The sequence below is a fragment of the Thalassophryne amazonica genome, chromosome 10 (assembly GCF_902500255.1).
Source record: "Thalassophryne amazonica chromosome 10, fThaAma1.1, whole genome shotgun sequence".
Lineage (NCBI taxonomy): Eukaryota > Metazoa > Chordata > Actinopteri > Batrachoidiformes > Batrachoididae > Thalassophryne > Thalassophryne amazonica.
Window position 1 is genome coordinate 34,991,894 of NC_047112.1, and position 25,930 is coordinate 35,017,823.

At 41.9% G+C, this 25,930-nt stretch overlaps 1 protein-coding gene across 2 annotated transcripts in view; it reads right to left on the reverse strand.

Annotated features, from left to right (window-relative positions):
• Positions 1-22,002: 22,002 nt before the first annotated feature.
• LOC117518596 (guanine nucleotide-binding protein subunit alpha-11-like) overlaps positions 22,003-25,930 on the reverse strand; it is a 53,993-nt gene continuing 50,065 nt past the window's right edge. For both annotated transcript variants that reach the window (XM_034179768.1, XM_034179769.1), the window contains exon 8: positions 22,003-24,383. In XM_034179768.1, the coding sequence (XP_034035659.1) occupies positions 24,178-24,383 (206 nt within the window). In that variant the 3' untranslated portion in view covers positions 22,003-24,177. The remainder of the gene's footprint in view (positions 24,384-25,930) is intronic.

Genomic DNA, 25,930 nt, shown 5'->3' on the forward strand with positions numbered 1-25,930 from the left:
ACGCCATGTTTGTCTGCTTCAAACGCTTTTCACAATCATCAACGCCAGCTCCTTCCAAGTGCACACGCTAATCCTCCACCGTCGCTCACCCAGTGCTCCCACGCAGCTCTCAGCGTCAACTTAAACACTCTGCTCACACTGATATCCAAGGGTTGAAGCTGTTTTGTTCGCCATGCTGGAATAACAGCAAGCACCGTGTTCGTCAGCTTCTCACGCTGTGGGTGAGGTGAGGAATACGCGTCCAACGTTCTGTTCTCTGATTGGTTATCGCGACCAGCATAACCTATAGGACGGCCACCATACTACAGTGCCCATGATGCATTGCATTTCCTTTTCTGGTGGCCATTTTAAAACATAGATTGACTCTGTCACGTAAAATTGTTTTGTTACAGTAAATTAATTGAGATCCTGTTGGGTATTTTCTCCTCCAAACATTCTTAAAACCTTTGATAAGACAAACAGAGTCAAGAAACACCAGTGAGACAGAAAGTCAAATTAATCACGCGCGGAGTGCGGCCAGGCTGTACACCAAGGCTACACTAAAGTCTGGCCTGTGCTCCCGCTCTTTTTATTAGAGATGCCCTCATTACATCATAAAACTTGTCCTAAGGGGGGGGGGGGACAACGCGAGACAAGTTTCTTCCCGTAACATAAACACATACGTCAATAAGCGCAGCTGTAAGGACAAACAGTTTCTTTCTTTTACTCTTATCGTCGGAGGTCAGCACATCTCGTTCGTCTGTTGCAGTTATCAGCTGTTGTGCATCTGCCTGGAGTGTCCTGGTCTTCACACTAAGCATCACGTCACAACAGTCAAAACAACCTTCAGTTCTTTTACTCCCAGTTCATGACTGACCCCGTCATGCTTCACTCCCAGTCGTTAGCGGCTACAAAAACAAGTTGTATAATAATAATAATAAGTACATCCAGCTCTTCATTCCCAGTTCAGATTGACCCCAGCATGCTAAAACAAGGTTGAATAACACATACATTCTCAGGGTTAGTGCAAACAGCACAACACCGTTTTCATAAGAAAGAAGACGAAGGTACAAATGTTTAACAGTGATAACATATATATATATATATATAAAATCCTTAACAGATCCTACCGGTATATTTTTCATTTATAAGTCGCACCGGAGTATAGGTCGCACCCCAGGCCAAAACATGTAAAAAAGTGCGACTTATAGTCCGGAAAATACGGTAAGTGTATAAGGTCTGACAACGGTACAGAATTTACCGGGCAGGAGTTCAGGTCCTTACTTAGGAGTAATGGGATAAAGCATGAGACAAGTGCACCCTACTCACCCCATCAGAACGGAACCGCTGAAAGAGGATGGAGAACCTTATTTGAGATGGCACGATGCATGCTGTTGGAGAGTAACCTCCCAAAGCAATTCAATCAATCAATCAATCAATCAATCAATCAACTTTTTTCTTATATAGCGCCAAATCACAACAAACAGTTGCCCCAAGGCGCTCCATATTGTAAGGCAAGGCCATACAATAATTATGAAAACCCCAACGGTCAAAACGACCCCCTATGAGCAAGCACTTGGCAACAGTGGGAAGGAAAAACTCCCTTTTAACAGGAAGAAACCTCCAGCAGAACCAGGCTCAGGGAGGGGCAGTCTTCTGCTGAGACTGGTTGGGGCTGAGGGAAAAAACCAGGAAAAGACATGCCGTGAAGGGGGGCAGAGATCGATCACTAATGATTAAATGCAGAGTGATGCATACGGAGCAAAAAGAGAAAGAAACAGTGCATCATGGGAACCCCCCCACAATCTACGTCTAAAGCAGCATAACCAAGGGATGGTCCAGGGTCACCCGATCCAGCCCTAACTATAAGCCTTAGCGAAAAGGAAAGTTTTAAGCCTAATCTTAAAAGTAGAGAGGGTATCTGTCTCCCTGATCTGAATTGGGAGCTGGTTCCACAGGAGAGGAGCCTGAAAGCTGAAGGCTCTGCCTCCCATTCTACTCTTACAAACCCTAGGAACTACAAGTAAGCCCGCAGTCTGAGAGCGAAGCGCTCTAATGGGGTAATATGGTACTACGAGGTCCCTAAGATAAGATGGGACCTGATTATTCAAAACCTTATAAGTAAGAAGAAGAATTTTAAATTCTATTCTAGAATTAACAGGAAGCCAATGAAGAGAGGCCAACACGGGTGAGATATGCTCTCTCCTGCTAGTCCCCGTCAGTACTCTAGCTGCAGCATTCTGAACCAACTGAAGGCTTTTTAGGGAACTTTTAGGACAACCTGATAATAATGAATTACAATAGTCCAGCCTAGAGGAAATAAATGCATGAATTAGTTTTTCAACATCACTCTGAGACAAGACCTTTCTGATTTTAGAGATATTGCGTAAATGCAAAAAGGCAGTCCTACATATTTGTTTAATATGTGCTTTGAATGACATATCCTGATCAAAAATGACTCCAAGATTTCTCACAGTATTACTAGAGATCAGGGAAATGCCATCCAGAGTAACGATCTGGTTAGACACCATGCTTCTAAGATTTGTGGGGCCAAGTACAATAACTTCAGTTTTATCTGAGTTTAAAAGCAGGAAATTAGAGGTCATCCATGTCTTTATGTCTGTAAGACAATCCTGCAGTTTAGCTAATTGGTGTGTATCCTCTGGCTTCATGGATAGATAAAGCTGGGTATCATCTGCGTAACAATGAAAATTTAAGCGTGGAAAATTTAATTGTGGACATATGCAGTGCAAACAGCAGCTCAGATTCATAACAGGTGTTACAGTAAGCGCCTAAAACAGACACCTTATTGTGTTTTCACAGGAAAAACACCCAACCTGTCTAACATGAAGGTATTTGGATCTGAATGCTATGCGCATAAACAGGACAAAAAGAAGCTGGATGCTAGGTGTAACAAAGGGATCTTTGTCGGCTATGATAAGTATAGCCCAGCTTACAACATTTACTACTCAGAAACAGGAAAGGTTCTAAAACATAGACTAGTAAAAATGATCACTAAAGGCAGCGTAGATGACCTGACGCAGGACGGCCACGACTTGGAGAATGATATAGAGAATTATGGAGATACAATACCAAAGGTAGCAAACCAGGATAAGGGACAGTCTGATGAGACTAAAGAGCCTAGCGTGGAGACGACTAAAGCTGATCCAACCCAGACAGATGATACAGAGAAAGAGCAGGTAGAACGGAGATATCCCGTGAGGGAGAGAAAGGCCCCTGAATACCTGAAAGAGTACCAATGCAAAGCAGAGTGTGATGATGAAACAGAAAATGTGGATTATTTCTACAGAGTGACCTACGGTGTACCCAAAACCTTTAATGAGGCAATGAATTCAGGGAAATCAAAGTTGTGGGATGATGCAATGAAAGAAGAGATGCAATCCTTGACTGAGAATGAAACTTTCACCTTGACACCACTGCCACAGGGTAAACAAGCACTGGGAGGTCGCTGGGTATATGCAGTAAAAGAAAACCCAGATGGATCTGAGACTTGTAAAGCCAGATATGTGGCAAAAGGGTACAGTCAGATGAAAGGGATTGACTACAAGGAGACATTTTCACCCACTGCCAACATGACCTCTGTCCGAGCATTGATGCAGGTAGCTGTACAGGAGGATCTTATTCTTCACCAAATGGATGTAAAGACTGCATACTTGCATGCTCCCATGGACTGTGAGGTATACGAGGGCTGTCAATAAAGTTACAGTCCTTTTTATTTTTTTCAAAAACTATATGGATTTCATTCATATGTTTTTACGTCACACATGCTTGAACCCTCGTGCGCATGCGTGAGTTTTTCCACGCCTGTCGGTGACATCATTCGCCTGTGAGCACTCCTTGTGGGAGGAGTCGTCCAGCCCCTCGTCGGAATTCCTTTGTCTGAGAAGTTGCTGAGAGACTGGCGCTTTGTTTGATCAAAATTTTTTCTAAACCTGTGAGACACATCGAAGTGGACACGGTTCGAAAAATTAAGCTGGTTTTCAGTGAAAATTTTAACGGCTGATGAGAGATTTTGAGGTGATTCTGTTGCTTTAAGGACTTTTCACGGTGCGAGACGTCGCTCAGCGCTCTCAGGCAGCGTCATCAGCCTGTTTCAAGCTGAAAACCTCCACATTTCAGGCTCTATTGATCCAGGACGTCGTGAGAGAACAGAGAAGTTTCAGAAGAAGTCGGTTTCAGCATTTTATCTGGATATTCCACTGTTAAAGGAGATTTTTTTTAATGAAAGACGTGCGGACGGGTCCGCGTCGGGACGCAGCCGCCGCGACGCTCCGCCACAGGAAAAACACCTCTGTTGAAAGCCTTAAGGACAAGTTGGAACATGTCCTGCCTGTTAAACAATTTCTCATATACTCACTCCACTGAAAGCCATCAAAAGCCGCCTGGATTTTACAAATGGTTATCAACACGGAGGTGTTTTTCCTGTGCCGCCGCACCACGCCGGCTGCGTCCCGACGCGCGGATCTGTCCGCACGTCTTTCATTAAAAAAATCTCCTTTAACAGTGGAATATCCGGATAAAATGCTGAAACCGACTTCTTCTGAAACTTCTCTGTTCTCTCACGACGTCCTGGATCAACAGAGCCTGAAATGTGGAGGTTTTCAGCTTGAAACAGGCTGATGACGCTGCCTGAGAGCGCTGAGCGACGTCTCGCACCGTGAAAAGTCCTTAAAGCGACAGAATCACCTCAAAATCTCTCATCAGCCGTTAAAATTTTCACTGAAAACCAGCTTAATTTTTCGAACCGTGTCCACTTCGATGTGTCTCACAGGTTTAGAAAAAATTTTGATCAAACAAAGCGCCAGTCTCTCAGCAACTTCTCAGACAAAGGAATTCCGACGAGGGGCTGGACGACTCCTCCCACAAGGAGTGCTCACAGGCGAATGATGTCACCGACAGGCGTGGAAAAACTCACGCATGCGCACGAGGGTTCAAGCATGTGTGACGTAAAAACATATGAATGAAATCCATATAGTTTTTGAAAAAAATAAAAAGGACTGTAACTTTATTGACAGCCCTCGTATATGGAGCAACCGGAAGGTTTTGAGGTCAAGTCAAAAACAGATGAACACCTTGTGTGTAAACTTAACAAGTCATTGTATGGGTTAAAGCAATCTGGTCGTAACTGTAATATGTTACTACATGATCACCTTACAAAAAATGGTTTTGTACAAAATGATGCTGACCACTGTGTCTACACCAGAGAATCTGGGGACGAGAGAGTTATACTGTTAGTGTGGGTTGATGATTTGATCATAGCAGCAAGCGACAACACCATACTGAGAGATGTGAAAGAAATGCTGGAGAGGAAGTTTAGGATGAAGGATATGGGTCCGCTTAAACACTTCCTAGGTATTGATTTTAACTACAGTGATGGAGAAATTAAAATGACACAAAAGAGACACATTGAGAAAATGTTAGCCAGATTTGGAATGTCTGAATGCAAACCCAGATCCACCCCATCTGAGCAGAAATTACATGTTGACAGTGATGGCGATGTAGTTGATCCAACAGGTTACAGAGAGATAGTAGGTAGTTTGATATACATCATGACCTGCACTAGACCCGACTTGAGTTTCATAGTTAGTAAGCTGTCGCAACCAGTGTTGCCACAGTTACTTTGAAAAAGTAATCCAATTACTGATTACTGATTACTCCTTGAAAAAGTAACTTAGTTACTTTACTGATTACTCAATTGTAAAAGTAACTAAGTTAGATTACTAGTTACTTTTTTAGTTACTTTCCACAGCTGCCGACAACTCACTTTATAGTCACCCTTTCTTGACTTCAATGAAAATAAATACTTGTTTTATAAAAAGTAAAATAAAGACCTCTTTCTTGACCTCATATTTAACTGTTGACAGCACTGTAACAGTAAAACTTGCAATTTCAAACCTACATTGTTTAGAAATGTAACTATTAAATTCTAACTCTCTAAACATTTTACTTGTCGAAATTATTATTATTTTAAGCAATATTAGTAGTTGTAGTAAAAAACGGCTTCAAAACTGGACCTTTAATCTAGGGGTGTTGTGGGGGGGGCACATCCCTCCCCCACGCCCCCATTCCATCTGGATTTGCCCCTGCTTTGGCGTTTGAGCACAAAGAATGGATAACATTTATTTATGCAGAAAACAGGACCAGATTTACAGGTAAGAAAGTTTTATTGTGTTTTCACATCATGTGGTCCTCAGAAAGAGAGTTTAGGGTGCATTTGAGTGGAAATAGTGTTAGTTTGTTGACGCGTCGCCGAGGATCAGCTGTTTTAAACGAGACGATACGGAGGCTCAGCTCAGAATTATAAATAAAGGAGGGGAAAAAGTATAAAAATGTCTTTGTAAAGCTCAGTGCAGGTGTGCTGATCACCGCGCTTTAAGAGGTGAGGACGAGTCGAGCAGCTGCAAAAAACCGCGGATGAAAAGCTCACAGCTCACTGAAAGTGGGCAGTTCAGTCGAACTCCGACCTCCTGCCCACAGACCAAGTTTAATGCTGCTATCGACCCACAATGAAAAATAATAGTAACGCACAGTGACTTGGAGAAGTAACTTTAATCTGATTACTGATTTGGAAAGATTAACGCGTTAGATTACTCGTTACTAAAAGAAGTGGTCAGATTAGAGTAACGCGTTACTAAGTAAAGCGTTACCGGCATCACTGGTCGCAACACTTGGCAGAACCAAATCAACAGCATTGGACTGCTGTGAAGCACTTACTGAGATACCTAAAAGGTACTAAGGGTCAGGGATTAAACTACCGAAAATGTGAGAAAACTTTACAACTTGAGGGATACAGTGACGCTGATTGGGCCGCTGACAAGAATGACAGGAGAAGCAACCACTGGGTATTGTTTCAGCTTAACTGAGGACTGGTGCAGAATCTCATGGAAGAGCAGGAAGCAGCCAACAGTAGCACTATCTAGCTGTGAAGCAGAGTACATGGCTCTAGCAGCCATTACTCAGGAGAGCATGTACCTAGTACAACTACTGAAAGGGATGGATGGTAGTAACCAGCATTTACCAGTAAAAATCTATGAGGATAACCGGGGAGCGATAGCATTATCCAAGAATCCGGTATGCAGACAAAGAAGTAAACATGTAGATATTAAATATCACTTTGTACGGTCTGCACACACAGAAGGGAAAATTAATGTTGTTTATTGTCCTACTGCAGACATGGTAGCCGATGTACTTACCAAACCAGTGTCAAAGGTCAAATTTGAGAAATTCATGGGTTATTTGTTTGGAGAGTAATGAAAGCTGGCAGATGAAATGAAGATAATGAAGAAATGAAATGAAGAATATACATTTTTTTTTTTTGTTTAGGTTCTCAGAACTGCCAGTATGTGAATTTTTTTTTTTTTTTTTTTTTACGAGCTATACTGTAACAGGGTCTCAGCATCAGCCATAGACAGGATGGGACGAACCTTCGCTATATTTCGCAGGTGGAAGAAAGCAGTCCTAGTAATATTTCTAATGTGGAGGCCAAAGGACAACGAAGGATCAAAAATTACCCCAAGGTTCCTCACTTTGTCATTGTGATGTATGACACTCAAGCCGAGGCTGAGCGTTAACTAATCAAATCGATGCCGATGTCTCACTGGACCAAGAACCATCATTTCAGTCTTATCAGAGTTTAAAAGTAGGAAGTTTCTAGACATCCAGCTTCTCACTGCTGCAAGGCAATCTTCTAGGGATTTTATGTGAACGAGATTACCAGCAGTTATCGGCATGTATAACTGAGTATCATCTGCATAGCAGTGAAAGGTAATCCCAAAACACCGCAATATGTGCCCAAGGGGTGCTATATAAAGGGACAAACGCAGGGGCCTAAAACACACCCCTGTGGAACCCCAAATTTCATGTCACTAAGGTTAGAGGTAGTGTTACTGTACAAAACACAGTGAGAACAACTGGACAAGTATGACGTCAGCCATGCAAGGGCACTCCCAGTAATCCCAAAATGATTTTCCAGCCTATCAAGTAGAATATGATGATCCACTGTATCAAATGCAGCACTGAGATCTAACAGCAACAGAACCGTAGTGGTGTCCGAATCCATTGTAAGCAGAAGATTATTCACCACTTTAGTGAGAGCCGTCTCTGTGGAATGATATTTTCTAAAAGCAGACTGCTCAAAGAGATTATTCTCAGTAAAATAGTCTACGAGCTGCCGTGACACCACTTTTTCCAGAATTTTAGAGAAAAATGATAGATTTGATATTGGCCGATAGTTTTTCAATACACTAGGGTCAAGATTAGGTTTCTTAAGTAATGGTTTAATCACTGCAGATGTGAAACATTTAGGAACAGATCCAGAAGTTAAAGAAAGATTAATAATTTCCAGCTCAGTCGGCCCAAGAGTGGACTCTCAAAAAATTAAGAGTTTCAGAGTGATGTGTATCATCTCCTCTCTGTACATCTTATGAAAATCCAAGCCATCACGTTCGAAGGAAAGCTCAAAAGCTTTATTATCGGACGTAGCAGCGTTTGTTTCACTCTGTCGGCCAACGGGATGTTTCTGCTTTTCCAAAAATGTACGTCACGTGCTGAGAAATGCATATTAAGATGTTTTCTGGGAATGCAACTGCTGAGAGGGATAATTAGCAATAAAACACATCACCAACCACTAATTATTACCACATGTGCACAGATAGACTTACAATCATGAATACGTTGATGGTTGTGTTGCTAACTAGGACGTTAAGTAACGTGCAATGTTCTTTAAGGCAAACCAGAACGAGTGAGTGTTTTATACTGAAGTAATTTACAGTAAGAGTCTGTTTTGTTAAGAAATAATAATTAAGACAACTTAGTACAGGCTATGGTCCATCCAGAACTCTCTGGCAGACAGTACAGATCTGCTACAGACACCGCTGATGAAAAAGTTAGTTTAGCTAATTAGCTGTGCTGACCTATTTAGGCCCTGACTAGTGGTGGCACAGTTCAGCTTCTTCTTATTCAGTTGTCTGTGTCACCAGCTTCATTAGCAGTTTGATTATTGATAATTCCAACACGAATGATCGTTAACGTATGGGCTCGTCCCTTTCTGGTTTTGATTGGTGGCTGACACTCAGATGTGCATCATGATGGTGCCTGACTGATCAGTACACATTTTTTGATTTGTGCGCCATGCGCTATCTGGCACTCAGCAAGAGAAGAAGCGGCGACAAAGATCAAAATGCCTGTGCTGTTTTGAGAAATAGAGTGATGATTCATGCTGGGAAATTGATTCATTTCTTGGACCTTGTATTTTCTCTATTCCTTATAACTGTACGCTGCAGCTTTGAACAGACCTGGAAAAAAGTCTCTCCTGCTGCAGTGAGAATGGACGGATAACAATACAAACTCCTGCCAATGATCAAAGGCGTATCCGTGGCTTTCTGACACAAAGGTGACATGTTGCTGCAAGGTTTTGTGCCACATTGCGGCTATTTTGGAACACCGATTTTGACAGATTGTGATTACGATGGCAGCTCAGATAGATGTGTGTCTCTATAAATAAGAGCACAGCAGGTGTGTACCTGCATTGAAGAACAATGGAGGAAATGGGAAGCTCAGAGTGCTCTTATCGGCAACAACAGACCATAGCAACAAACCGAAGAGCAAAATTAGCTTTAAAAGCCAAGTGGCTAATGTCACCTCTGCTCGTGTGCAGGAGGCGCCGCCGCACGACACTCAGAGGAGCAGTGGGATCGGGTTTTGGCGAGATGGAACTGATCAGTACAGTGGTGGCATTTGAATGAGAACGTGGCTATGGCATTTGAGATCTAAAAGCACACATCCCTCATTATCGCCAATGGCGATGCCAGGCTCCCCACCTGTTATTGAATCCGCCGGCCAGTTTTTGGACAATGCATGAGCATCACTTGCGTTAAATGTCAGCTGGGGAAACTGAATCTGTCCCAAATCTGAGCTTGTTCTGTAAGCTCCGGCAAAAACACGATCATGACTGCTATTTATAGGTAGAGATGGAACCGAGCTAATCTTTTCCTAAATGAGATCAAATAAGATGGCATACTGCACAAGCCTGCAAAATCCACCCTGTTTGAAGTCTCTGTGTTTATGTACAGCTACAATATAGCTGTTCTCAGGCTGGCGTGCATTGTTGTTAGAGTCCTCCGCCGAAGGGACTGTGAGCTTTCAGGTGGAATTTAAATATGTTGGAGTTGCATTTTCACCAAGGCTTTATTAAACAATTTGAAAAATGTTTGTGTGTTTGTTGTTCCGCTACTTGTAGGCACTGCAGTCTTGTTTGAACCCTGCATGATATTGCGGGATGTGACCACTTATGGGGAACTCCGCTGCCATTGTGGAATATTAAAACAGCAATAACTTCACACGGACAAATGGTGTGCTGTTTGTTTTCAGCTGCCATCACTGAAGCAGTCACAAGGTTTTTTTTTTTTCGGTTCCCGGTGGAGAAGAAAAGGCAAGGAGGTGGGACACGTCATGTCGGTAAGTGTTAGCCTACACAGCTAACTAGAGTAGCTGCGTTCTCTCGCCTGCAAAACCGCCTCGACGTGTTGAGCTCTGGGTCATAAACAAACCACAACACGTGTCCATTTTCCACCGCACTGTCACTTTTTCTTTGCATTTTCACTTTGTTTGAACATAATTTGCCCAAAAAACTCAGAGAAAATGTTGTGCTGTTTTCCCCCGGAAGTAGAGAAATTAGGTCATATGCGTTACATTTTACCCCTTTAGTGCCCACCCCAAACGAGACTGCCGTGCCCTATTTCCACCCAAATTGGTGTGCGCATGTTGGTTGACCAGAAAATTGACAGTTTGTTTTAACAACGGTCAAGGTCATTGGGGTCAAAGGACAAAATTATAATGTTTCACTCTGATTTCCACCAAACTGCACATATAGAAGATTGTTTCTTCTTTTGCAAAGACAATGACAAATTTCCAAAGGAAAATTGTCATAAAGGCAGACATACTCCTCCCAGGCCCTTTTGCTGAATTACAAACTCGGTGTGGGTAATGAATAGAGAAGGGCTGAGGACCCAAACACAGAAATGTCAACAGACTTGTGCAAAGGTCACAGTTTTACTGTCAAAAAGAGGGACAAAGGGGAGGCTGGTTAACAGTTAAATCAGGCAACAGTGTCTTTTAGGGGAGAGACAGGTGGATCAATCCAACAAATAGAGCGCAAAGTCAGAACGCACTGACAGAAATCTAAATACTTGGAAAACGTGTCAAATAATCAGCAGGGAAACTCAGACATTTGAAATAAATAAAGATCCACCAACAAGAAGTCAAACATGAGAAAACACTGGGAAACAATGACAAGATGACAGACAGCTATAAAGCAAAACTTTCTGGCATGGGCTTCAAAAGATTCTCACCAAATTTGCACCACACATACATATTATGCTATGGAAGACTCCACAGAATTTGGCAGGGAATCTGAATCCGGATTCTGGATCAAGATTTCACTTTATGTAGGTTTTGAAGGATTACATCAAAACTACTTCACAGATTCTCACCATATTTGTACCACAGATAGGTATTAGGGCATGAAAGACTCCACTGAATTATGGAGGTGGCTGGATTTTCGCTGTCATTTCTCTGGGGCAGAGGGTCGTATGCCTCAATGGTGTCACAGTCCACTTAAAGGAGCTGGCATCCTGCTGACTGGACTCCCCCCGCTGTCATTGTTCATCACCTGAGCATATGACTGGGGTTTAACGTGAAGCCTGGTCACAATCACGTTGTTACCTCCGCCAAGGAGGTTATGTTTCGATCACATCCATTTGTTTGTTGGTTGGTTTGTTAGCAGGATACTCAAAAAAAAAAAATCTCAACGGATTTCAATGAAATTTTACCAAGGATGTATCTTGGCCTAACTTAGAAGTCATTAAATTTTGGTAATGATCCGGAACACGATCCGGATCCAGTAATTTTTTTAAGGATTCTTTATCATTGCAGGATAGGGCCACTTTCAACTTTTTTTGCATCTAACTTCATGAAGACAGGTCACAAAGGCTGAAGAAAAATTAAGTTACGACACAATAATTTAGCATTTGTTTCTCCTCACTGAATAAACTTAGAAAAAAAAAAACTTGTGTAGTTCATACAGTTTCTCTTTATAAATACATTTGCTGAAGATCTAAGCGTTTAACACTGGTATACAACGGCTGAGACAAAGCTTTACTAAATTAGAAATAACTTTTTAATATGACATAGAAACTTACTTTTTTTGCTGAAAAGTTAACTCTGCGGACTTTCGAGCCATCGTCCACCATCTTTGTACTCCTCATAGAAGCTGTGTGATGACGTGAGCAATATGGGTGTCCAATCGGTTCACCATCACATGGTTTTCCAAAATCCAATCATAGGGCAGATTTACCTCACGTAACACACCAAAGATTGTTTTTAGGAGTGATGTGTTACTAGTTGGTGCATTTGAATAGCCCCCTGGCTGCTCCAATGCGCCCTGCGCCATTACGCACAGTGAAAGTGATCAGATGGAGCAGATGGGGAGTCTCTAATACAATTGATTGATTTGTTTATTTACCACTAAATAAAACACATAAAATAATGTATATACATAAAACAACCAAAGAGAGAGGCAGAGAGAAAAAAAAATACAATATAAATAAAGTGCAAGGGAGTGTTGGAAGCCAAAAGGCTTATAAAGAGTCCACTCCCAAACAAAGCAAACATAACAGAATACAAAGGAATTACACCATTTTTTCCAGATTAAAACAAATCATTGTAAATACTCCTACAGGATCTTCGCTTTTAGAATACTTTTATAGGTATATAAGATGATAGATGGATTCACAAGATGTACATTATCATTATTATCACAATCTCACGTGCTCAAACAGAGTGTGTGAGCATCAGGATTGCTCGACTAGTTTTCCTGTGAATGTTACTGGATAAGCCTGTGGCAAGCTCTCTCGCTCCGGCGTAAAGCACTGTTTACCATATCAATGGAGCAAGGGGGGAGGGGCCGCTCCTCAAACTGAATGAGCCTCGACGTGTGAATGTCGCTTTCAGAGCAGGAGAGAACACACAGTCAACTTCATAGTATAAGTTTGTGACGTGACCTTTGTGTAATAGCAGACAGAAATTGCTTTGACATGAAGACAAACAAAAGGCATAGACCATTTTGTATATACTGTTCAAAATGTGCATTTGTGTTTATCGTTTGAACCTTTTTGTTGTGCAGTCTTTCACACAAGAGCCCAAATTACCTTTATAAAATGTCAAAACTGTTGTTTATTATAGTTTGCTGTGTGTTTTGAATAAATGTGTGTGGAAAATAATTTCCGCTTTACTTTTTCCTTTCTTATTTCAGATTGTAAACCAAATGTGTGTGGAAAATAATTTCCGCTTTACTTTTTCCTTTCTTATTTCTGATTGTAAACCTTTATTACACTTATAAAACACAACTATAGCATATATATTTTGAAAGTACAGGTTGTCCTGAAAAAAAGAGACATAAAACTTGATTGTGGGATGCAGGGAGAGCTGTTAACAGCAATAATAAAACATTTATGCCAGGCAAGTGAACTGTCCAAAAAATGCCCTCGGACCCCAGAAAGTCAACCACTGAATCTGAAACATGATGGTAGATGCGTGAAACAATGTGGAATGTGTCTTTGCCAAAGGGTATTCCATGTGACGTCAGTGACCCTATGACCTTGGTGGAGGTTTGCGCTCTCTGAGTGCTTCTAGTTCATTCTGGTGTACTGCTTCAACTCAGCCACTCTGCTCTCCAGGTGTACCAGATGTCAGCCCTTTTCGGCATTGCGGATTCGCAGTGCCTTCACCTCCTCCACCAAGTCCAGGATGGCTTTCTGCTGTAGTTTGACAGCAGAAATATTTTCAGACAAAAACTCCAGCAACTTCTTGATCTCATCTGCTCCCTCAGCTGTCAGTGCCTTCTTGGAGGGGAAATCATGAGTTAGCTCTTCTACTATTTCTGGGGCATCAGCAGGCATGTCATCTAGTATGTCTGCAGTGTTAGAAAGCACGTCAAACACTGTTTTCTTAAACTCAAGGCAAACAGTTGCCCTTGGGATTTCATGGATGGTTGTGAATCTGACACCTTCTTATAGCAGGTGGCTCTCTGAACCACTCGTATGGGATAGAGAATCTGAGTGTGCGTTTCCATCTTGAGTCACCTTAGCAAACTTTTGCCTCCTTGGCGTGTGTAATTTGGTTAAGATGGGCTTTTCTTCTAAAGTCATCCTACAAACCACCATTCTATGCTGTCTACCTAAACTCTCTCCTGTCACCACATTATGTCTCTAATTTCTTTTAGCTTGCATCTCCTACACAGAATGTAGTCCACCTGGGTGCATCTTCCTCCAGTTTTATGTCACCCTGTGCTCCTCCCTTTTCCTAAAGTAGGTACTGACCACAGCCATTTCCATCCTCTTCGTAAAATCAGCTACCATCTGTCTTTCCACATTCCTGTCCATGATACTATATCTACCCATTACTTCCTCATTATCTCTGCTCCCTTTGCCAACATGCCCATTGAAGTCCACTCCTATCACCACTCTTTCATGCTTGGGTACACTCTCCACCACCTCATCTCACTGCAGAAATCTTTTCTCATTCATCTCACAACCTACCTGTGGGGCATATGCACTGATGATAGTCATAAAAACCCCTTCAATTTCCAACTTCACACTCATCACCCTGTTAGACACTCACTTAACCTCCAACACACTCTTAACATACACTTCATTTAAATTGATCCCAACACCATTTCTCTTCCTATCCTCACCATGATACAACAACTTGAACCCACCACCTATGCTCCTGCTCTTACTTCCCTTCCATTTGGTCTCTTGCACATACAGTGGGCCTCAAGTATCAATGTTGTGCACTTGTGGCGTAAATTTACGGCGTAAACTTGAAATACACCAAAGTCGCCGTGACATGTATCAAGCAGTGTGCACCTGCCCATTTCTGGCGTACGCCTGACGTGATCTTGATAAATGCGGCGGGTGGAAACGATCGTAATTATAATAAACACGCCCATAATATTCAGACTCCGCTTCAGACACACCCTCATTTTACGACATGGAAGTCGGGAAGACGGCAATGAAAAAGAACTCCACCAATCACGACGCGTGCCAGTAGAGTGTCAAAAGTGGCTGTCGTATCAATTGTTTTGTAGTATATAATCAATAAAGTGTTACAGTGGTCCCTCATTAATCGCTGGAGTTACATTCTAAAAAATAGCCCGTAATACGCAAAACCGCGACGTAGTCAGTGTTATTTTTTAGAATTATTATAGACGTTTCAAAGCTGTAAAACCCCTCACTACACAGTTTATACACTTTCTCAATTAGGCATGAACATTTTCTCACTTTTCTCTCGTGTGTAAACACTCTCAAAGTTCAAACCTTAGTAGGAAAATAATACCAAACTGTTTTCAGGCCCAAACATTTGTTTGAGAAATAAAAATAGAACGTTTTCCTATAATTATGATGGCATTTAGAACTAACGAATTAATTTTAACGATCAACAAACGAGGACGGACATATAAGAAATTATTAATAGTGACTCACCAGTATTTCACAGATCGGGCCTCTGCGTCCTGGCGCTGCGCCTTTTTCCACTCACACCTGGCTGCAGGTGTCTGTGTCCATGTGACAAACACAGTTATGAGTAGTTGTTGGCGCTCTTTTTTCTTCTGGGTGACAAGATTCTTATAAACAGATACGCAGAACACAGAACACTGTAAAAAAAAAAAAAAAGGCATGCAAAATTGGACTAAATACTCCGCGAGACTCTGAGGCCATGACAGGTGAACGGTGTTATAGCGAGGGACCACTGTATTCTCTTTTCACATGTCAATAATTCTTGACATGTGATATTTGCTCGCTCAATTAATAAGACATGCCTAATCTGTCAGATTTCTTTATTTTTAAAGTGTATTTCTGTATTTATTTTATTGTGCCAACCGAATGAAGACGACAAAACCTGGTTGCAGCACAGGCGAATTAAGGGAATGACGAAACTACAGTTGTTATTATCAATTTCATAGTCTAAAACGATCACACCACATGAAGTTAAGCTCAGCGCTGCTCTGGCTCCAGGCTCCAAGTCTGGAGAAAAAGGCGAGCAGCGCTTTCCTTCCTGTCAGCGCTGTAGCCACGGATCGTGCTCCATAACAATCCCGCAAAGGCGGGATTTGTATTGATTATTATGTAGTATAATCAGGAAAGTGTTATTTATGTAACATATGCACTGATTTGTATAATGGCACTGTTTATCATGTTGATCATCTTCATTTTTATGTGGATTCCAGCGCTGGTTCATTTTGGTGTATAATTTACGCCACCTCTCGACCTGGTATATATTTTCAGTGCAGCGTACGCCAACGACCACATTGATAAATGCCAAGTAGCGCAGCCGTTTTGGCGTACACCCCATATACGCTCAAATATCGCCATACGCAACGTTGATACATGAGGCCCAATATGTCTACCCTTCTCCTCTCCATCATATCAGCCAGCTCTCTCTCTTTACCATTCATACTGCCAACATTCAAAGTCCCAACTCTCACTTCCACCCTTCTAGTTTTCCTCTTCTCCTGCTGTCTGTAGACACGTTCTACTCCTCTTCTTCTTCGCCCATCAGTAGCCCAATTTCTGCCGACACCCTGTGGGGCAACAGCATCGGTGGTGATCATTAACTCGGGCGTCAACCGATCCGGTATAGAAATTCAATTTGTTCTCTGCATGTATGGGTTGGCTTTTTTTTTTTTTTTAGTTTATGCCGGATGCCCTTCCTGACGCAACCCTACTCATTTATACGGGCTTGGGACTGCCACTCAGAGTGTACTGGCTGCACAACCCATGTGGCTGAGATTTAACAAACTTCAAAGACAAATGTTAAATCTCCATAATCCAAAATAAAAACTGTGTGGATTTCTGCATTAACATACTCTCTCGCCGTGAGAACATACAGGCATGCCCACACACACACACACACACACACACACACGGTCATCAAAATGAACAAAGTGTGGAGAAAAAACTCATGCAAATTTTGTAATGTTTAATTTGCAAACTGTGGGTTACAAATGAGTTTTTGTCGACAGGTTGTGAGACCACATTTGTTTCAGTGACAGTCTCATGGCACAATAAAGAGAAAAGCCATCAGACAGGCCGTCTGATTATGTGGCTCAGGAAAAACAGACAAAAGCGAGCAGAGACCTGAAACTTCAAAAGATGGTTTTTAATTTTAACTAGAAAAAATTATTTGCCCAATCTACAAAAAACAACGGACTGCCACCGTAGAAGACTCCCAAATTACAAAACACATTCTCTAGTCATAGTTTATGTGCTGTTAGTAAACAACAAAAATAATCATTTTTTTTTAAAATAGTCACATTTAAAAAAAAAATCTATTTGTCATCAGTTACATTAAAGCTTGTAAATTTACAGTAAAGTTGCACAACACAGATACAAAAATCTTCAGAGGTAAAACACCATATACAAAAATCATACAACAAACACATTTTAAGATAATGTTTTTTTCTAAACATGTTGCCAAATTCCAGTATCATCTTGACATTTGGACACACTCACACAGAAACTGGCACCTCAGATTAATAATCTATGACCGGATCGCCTGTTGAATTAATGTTGTGAATCAAGCCAATTTTTTTTCCTCACAGAACCAACACGTTTTTAGGAATGGTCAGCCCCGTGTGTGATCTGTTATTAAATTCCTATTTTTGATGCTGAAACAATTATTCAATTTGTAGATCAAAAGAAAAAAAAATTGTGATGTTAATTTATAAAATATCAGATTTCAAAGTGTTCCAGTTGCTCAGATGTGAGGATTTGCTCTTGTTGTTATGAGGTATACCAGTTTGGATAGATCTAGAAGTGCTCTACACTTTAAGAAATGAAATGCTGTTTTTAGTTAAATCTATATCAACCAGTTGTAACAAACTTGCACAGTTAATTGTATACTGGCGTTACCATTTTAAAAAACATCTTATGGGACTGGTTGACATAATTAGATTAAGTAAATGTAGCATTGGAGTGTATGTAAATTCTCATCTTTAAACAGCTTGAAACCAGCATCAAAAAGGCTTAAACTGCTTTTAACTTGGGTTATTACAGATAATTTAGTTTTAAGTGTGCACATACTAGCCATGCCTGAGCAATCAAGAGTACGGAGGTCAGTTATGGAGGTCAGTTACATACATCAGATATGGAGGTCAGTTACATATGTCCCACAGTTTGATAACAGGCCAATTCTGGTTAACAGATTGCTTATAAAAAGAAAATTTCTAGACAGACAGTCATAGAATTGTAGGACTTTGGGGATGTTGTACATGAAACTCCTGTTGGGAAAGTGTAAGTACACGGACCCACAACAGGGGGCGCAAATGAACGGACAATGGAATAGGTCAAATAACACACTTTACTGTTGTGAATACGCACAACAAGGACAACAGATCACAATAAAGGGACAAAGTCAAATTCACACAGGTGTCGTGTGGGCAGGCTCGAAGATAGGAGACACCTCTCCAAAGTAGAACCGGAACCACACGGTTTCCTCCGCCACCAGACCCCGGGAATACTGGAGCCGCCAAGTCCCGAACTCCCAGGTGGCCACTGCCTCCGCGTGTCGGACCTGGTACTGCTGGCGAGGAATAAAGAACAGTTAAAAGAGGGCGCGTTCGCACCCAGGAATCCGAACGACAGGTAAGCTACTTCCACCTCTCGTTGGGAAGTTCTCTCAGAGTAATGCACAAGTTACCTTCTCGGTAGAAACGATATCTCGGCAAAGAGGTGTAGACATCGTCCTGCTGATGTACTCCTGCCGATCAGATGATTGGTAACAGCTGTTGCGGGTGATGCGTGACAGCTGTCACCCTGGCTGCTCCTGTGAGGCGGCTGCGCCCTCTGGTGCCTGGAGCCCGCACTCCAGACAGGGCGCCCTCTGGTGGTGGGCCAGCAGTACCTCCTCTTCTGGCGGCCCACACAACAACTCCAACCATATGTATGAGGGTTCCAGAGTATAAGTCATACTTTGTTTTGTTTTTTCTAGTTTCGGAGGCCCTGCAATTTACACTCCTGTGTGTAAAAAAAATTACTAAAAAAAAAAAAAAAAAAATCACACATTCGTTATTAATAATTATAACTATTTATATAGGACTTTCCAAGGAATCAAAGCACTAAAGAAAATACATTCTAATAAGAAAATGACAAATGTTAATAATAAAACGACACTACAACCAGTGTTGGCAAAGTACCTGTTATATGGCTGGGGGGGCCCTGGCTGCCGGTTTGTTTGTCTGTTTGTTTTCCTCCCAGGTGGCGTGCATTTGGGACTGAGTGGCTGTGTTGCTGAGGCTGTCAGGACCTCACCCTGATCACCTGCGACTCGTCAGGACTCACAGCTGAGGTGCATCTGGATGGATTGGAGCATGTTGGCATTTAAGACTGGAGTGCACAGTGTGTATTTGCCAGAGACTCGACCTTGTGACCAGACGGGTGAGATCGTCGTCTCGGGAGCCATCTCATCAGCAGCGGATGCTGAGAAACGTCCAGGTTTGATGCACAGTCTGTGAAAGAGGAGGGGGTGAGGTCTCACGCTCGTCAGCACACTTCCTGAGGTACGTTAGATTTTGTGACTAACAGTTATACAGTCAGTAATGTGGTGTCCCTCACACCTTATTGTATTGAGCTGTTTGTTAGTCATGTATCAGCTTCCACTGCGGTGGAGTTTTGTGAACTGGATGTTCCATGCCTGCAGGTTGGAAGCTGATCAGCAATCAAGCCAGGAAGTGTTTGCTGTTTGTACACCTTTAAGTGTTCTGTGTGTAGAGTGTGGACTCACATAATGGTTCCTTCTTTCACAGACTCGGTTGTTGCGGCCACCTGGGGGGTGTCGGCGGGGTCCTTGGGTCCGAAACAGCTTCTGGCTCCGGACCGTTAGCGCTGCTGGGAGCGCACCACGCCAGACCGCACCTTTCTGTATTATCACTGTTATGTATTAAATTCAGTTAGCCTTTGTACCGTGCTCTGCTTATTTCATACTGGGTCCTTCAAACGCTGGTCGGTTCTCCGAGCTGCGTCCGACACATAACAGTACCTTTGGAAAGTTACTTCATTAGTTACTTTATGCAGTTATATTTTACAGTTACTTTGTACAGTTACTTCATTAGCAGCTGTGGACAACTTGTCGGCAGCTGCTGAATGTAATTAATAAAGTAACTCATAATCTAATTTGGATATTTTTAAGAATTAGTACTCAGAAAAGTAACTATTAGTTACTTTGCTGATTGCTCAATCTTAAGAGTAACCAAGTTAGATTACTAGTTATCTTATTAGTTACATTACATATTAGTTGCAAGTTTTTGGCAGATTCTAATAAAGTAATTGCATAAAGCTGCTAATGAAGCAACCGAAAAAGTAATTAAAAAAGTAACTTGTCAAAGTTGCTTTCACAACACTGACAACAACACTGCCCAAAAATCCAAACCTAAAGAGCTGATAATACAGAAAAAATGGTGCGACTTAAACTCCAGTGCGGCTTTTATATATGTGCTTTTCCTCTTCAAGAGGCATTTTTAATAAGTGCGAATTATACTCTGGAAAATATGGCAACTATAAAATGTAGATAGTTTTTTTATTGCTGACATCTTTTAAGGCGCATCTTTTGTATTGTTTTTTGATCAGCTCTAAAGCAGTGGTAACCTGGTAACCTAATTTAATGTAGATTTAAAGTAGCTAAATTTGAGACAATCTGTCTTTGACTGTGAAAAACAACTGTGCAAAACTACACCAACAGCTTCCACAATAAACAATGGCTATAAACTGACTATAAAAACAATCATTAGTTGCATCATGTGCACTAAATTGATGAATACACAGTAAAACAGATTATGACAAGAAGGGGTTTCTATGTGGCCTTGAACATGGATCACTTTTGTCCAAAACTGAACCACTTCATCCTTGACAAACGCACAACACTTCCACTGTCTAGTAGCAAAGTTAATTTAATGTAGGTTCCAAACAGTTTGAGTTACACTGTTATAATTTTGAGTGTGAGCTCTAAACAATTTCTCAGAGAAGCCATTCTAAATATCCAACACATATAAGGATTGGAACAACATTTGACCTGGGCCTGTGACCTTGACTTTGACCTGATCTTTTCTCCTGTCAAACCAAGCTATCCTTGGTTGACACTCAATAATTCCACCACGTTTGGTCCAAATTGGATCAAAAGTCTTTGAGTTATTTTACACAGGATTGAATGCATGCATGTCAGAGTCGGGTGCCCCCGCGACCGGACTCCGGATAAAGCGGAAGAAAATGGATGGATGGATGGATGGATGGATGAATGCATGCAGGTGTAACAGTGACTGAGGACCTTTTCAACCACGTGCAAAACTTTAATGTGAGTTACTGTATATGCAAAATGTAGAATGGTGTTGATGGCTTCATCAGAACTGCCTGTGGAACATAACACTTATAACAAATGCTCATTAAAAAAAGCTCTTTTTCAATTTCTATCCCCAAGTGTTTTCTGGTGCACTGAAAAAACAAAAATGAAACGGTCTTTTTCCAGCGTTTTGGAACAAACCATTCAATGCACCTTACTCCATCCCCTTATCAGTTTGATCTGATCACCAAAACAAGTAATGTCTATATGCTGGTCAAATAATCTGCCCTTTACACTGCCTCTATTTTATTATAACATACACACAGGAGTCATGTGCCGACATCTGGACTGACTGATCATCAACCTGCAGTACGGCACATACACCAGTGATCAGCTGCATCACAGCGCTGTTTAATTAGTCTTTGATGAAGACATGCTAATCCAAAGGGAAAAGAAAAAAAAACAAAACATCATTTAAAAAATATATGCAGGTGGTCTGCACTGCAAACTGTGTGATGCCTATCTCTGTTTTGTGGAAGAATTCAGAAATTTACTCAATGCACATGAATAGCTGATGTGATTCAACCCTTTTTTAAAGAACCTCTTGCTTTTTTTTCCAGGTGTCACTGTTGAAAGGTGTGGCTGTTACTGCCAATTGCACATCATAACAGCAGGCTGCACTCTTACAAGTCTTCTGCACGATTCAAAAAAAAAAGTGTGGAAACAATATGTATGAAAAATTGCCAGTGTGCGTTAGCTGTAATCAGTGAGATTGTTTGGCATGCAGACTGGCGCGCTGTGTGAAATCCCTGGTTACTGCATCATTAACATTCTGAAAACTGTCTGATTTCTAATAAGGTTTGCAGTAGTGTGGAACTTACAGTACACAGAGGGGCAATGAGTGTGGGTGTGACTCGTTTGGCTCCATCTTCACTCATGAAAGTCATTATTACGCTAACAATGACACACCACTTCATAGCATCTGTTCTCCTGCTTCAATTATAGATCCACTTTGCTTCAATGCAGAACTGAGCTGCTTATTCATCATTACAAAGCAAAATTAGGGGGTAAAGATGAAGGTGATTACTGTTCCCATGCTCCCTGATCACAGGAAGTCACACATTCCCGTGCTGAAACCGATCTAAAAGGTCTCAGGGGAGGTGATGGTCTAGTGGTTAAGCATTGGGCTTGAGACCTTAGGATCCTCGGTTCAAATCCCAGCCTGACCGGAAAATCACTAAGGCCCTTTGGGCAATGTCCTTAATCCCCTAGTTGCTCCCGGTGTGTAGTGGGCGCCTTGCATGGCAGCAGCCTGACATCAGGGTGAATGTGAGGCATTTATGTGTAAATGCAGTCAATTTACCATTTCCATTTGTCTCGCGTTGAGGCAGGAAAAAAAAAAATCCTGTTCCACCTTTCTTCCCAAGGCATGGTACAGTGTCCCTGGTTTCCCCATTTTCCAGGCCCGTTGGGACTCTGTGAGACCTCCTCTAAAAGGGTCGGACACAAGGATCAGACTCCAAGCAAACATTTAAGAGTTGGTATGATGTTGCGAAAACATCACTTTTTGGTCACCATGATGTTTCAGAGTGTTGAATAATTCAGACTCCCAGCTATGTTGCAGCTACGTCACAGGGTGACCTGTTGTGACCATTACACAACCTTCTCACACCGCAAAATGACCTTTATATGACTATTTGATGACCAAAATACAAAACAAAAACTAGAGCACCGCGCTCGTAGAGCACAAACCTCCGCCAACTTTAGTTTCCAATTACACAAAATTTTACCTTGGAAAAAATTTCAAGGTTCAAGTCCTGTTAGAAGTGACTTTTCATAAGATAAAATAGATGTGATCAAATGTCAGAAGTATATAGTATTTAGTATTTAGTTTATGCACTTAAATCAAAGTTGTATATTGTATGTATATTTTTTTGCATATTGGTCAGCGTTTTTTATAACGAGTGTCTTGGATATGGGTATTAAAATCTACAACCAGCATATTACCTCTATAACCATGCTGCTATCAAAGTAGCTAACATCACCAAATGACTGTTACCTACTAATGAGCACTAACAGCAGTAACATACAAATTAAATCATACTAAAATTCAACAGAAATACCAGAGCACAGACGTCCAACATGATCTATTAGCACAACAAACTTGAACAACATGCTCAGTTGAGTCCACAGCAGCTAGCTGCCCCTGCTAGCAACAGTTGACAATGCTATTGGGACCCTCGACCTGGCACACTAGCTGTTACTCAAAACAACCACATCCTTAATTAGTTATAACTTTATAGCTTAAAATATTTTGAACTATATTTCTCCCCTTTTCCAGGACAGTTGTCATGAACAGGGAAGTTAGCGATTAGAGACCAAAGTTATTATTAAACCAGGCTGTAAACACGTTGATTTCAGCTGTTAAGTTTGAAGATTTGAAAATGGACTGCTATGTGGAGTGGCTTACGTTTGGAACTAGCCTGAAGTGGTCATTCAAGGACTTGCAAGTTTTGGCACTTCTACGCTGGCTTCATTTTTCAGCACAGGAGGTTGGGGCCTGATCCACACCCTCTTTTTAGATGAACTCAGGGGGAAATGGAAAGTAGGCCATGATTGGGGTCGAGAGGAGCAGGACAGAACTGTTAGCAAAGAACAGGGCAGTTGTCTAATTGTCCATGCTTGAGAAAAAGTCCTGTGTGTTATGGAGGGGCTCAGGCTTTGGCCTTCATTGTCATTATAACTCACACTATCCAGCCGTCCGTTTTCCTCCAGCTCAGTGGGGAGTGGAGTTCATATGATTCCATAGTCAATGAGAGACCTGAGCAGCACCGTGTCCTTGATGTCACTGAATACTCTGCGGATGTTGTTGGTGTCCGTGGCACAGGTGAAGTGTGAGTAAAGATGTTTCCACTGCTTCTTGTTATCACGGTTGATGGCCTGCTGCTCGTACAGCTTTTGGATGAACTTCTTGGCATCCTCAGCGTTTTGGCTGCTGCCTGTCAGGGATTGAAATGCACAAAGAACGTATCAGTCTGAACTGAATAATAGGTGATACAGAAACATAACCAGGCAAATTCCTCCTGCAGGGTACAACCCATAACATCACACATTCCACTATCCCACCCCTAAAGGAGCATTTTCGTTTGGTGACGTCCTCATTTTTGTGGTAAAATACTCCCAGTGCTGTGTGCAACAGGAATGACTTGACTGTGTGTCAAACGGTTATTTATGGATTCCCCCGATGAAGAGTATTACTTCCAGTGTGAGGGAGCGCCAACTACCACATTTTGGCCACATGGTGCATTTTTCTGATCATGATTCAGCTCTCAGCTGCCGCAGTGCTCAGGACTCCAGCAAGTGCAGACCAAGAACGCACCCACATGTCACCTGGCTGCGGCTGACAGATGGCTGCTTTTGAGATTTGGAGGTTGTCTGCTTGGCTGATTGCAATCCAGGAAGGCGGTGGGGGGGGGGGGGGTGTTTGGTCCATGGTGTGGTGGATGCAGTGATGTGCGGCACCAGACACTTTGACTATTTTCCTGTTTGTTATCTCATCATGACATGAAAGAAAGGAATTCAATTTTCAAACAGTTGGCAAGCTTGCCTCAATTCAATTTATTTTATTTATATAGCACCAAATCACAACAACACTGCCTCAAAGCACGCCACATGGGTAAGGTCTAACCTTACCAACCGGTTGAGCACACACAGGTGACAGTGGTAAGGAAGAACTCCTTCTGGTGTTATTCGCCCTACTGAGGATTCAAATCTCGCAAAATGGTGAAGACGCTCCGATAACGCTGCAATTTAACTGCTACACACGGACAATGGCATCAACATCGCAAGGTAAAAGTCTTTGTATGTTGTTCCTAAAACTCTCATGAATATACAGTCTTATCTATGTTTTTAGATGATGTTATTGCGTTTGTTTTATGTAAATACACGAGAATCTCAAGTGATTTCTCCGTTATTTTCAATGGGAACTGCCGTGAGCCGCGATCACTTCCTGTACATATCATTCTGGGGAAAGTGAAGTTTGCTCTTTAACGTCCTGTTTATTGTCCTTTACAACACTGTTTGTGTTGTTTGTTACAGAGAAATACATAACAGAGGTCTGAAATTCAGTTTGCGTTTATGTTTTAGCAAGTTTTCAGGGGTCTCATGCATGCAGACTCTTATAAATGTTAGGGCCCCTTCACACATAGCACAAATAAGTATGAATCAGGGTGAATCACAGCGAAACAGCCCGAATGAGCAAACCACCAAAACATCGAGCGTCAGGAGGGACAGACAGTCGGGCAGGTGTGAACGATCCCACTGTGACGGCTTTGTGCACACGTGTGCACGAACACAGTGCGAGCAGCGAGAAAGTGTTGCACCACATCGCACTGCTGCTGTGGAGAAAAAAAATGAAAACCACACACCATATAAAACATTGCAATTTCAGGTGTACGCGGTGTTAGAGGCAGCTCAGATTTTTCACAAATGGCATACAATTCCTTCTTCGTGCACTAGTCGGCTTCAATCATGCTATGCGTGAATG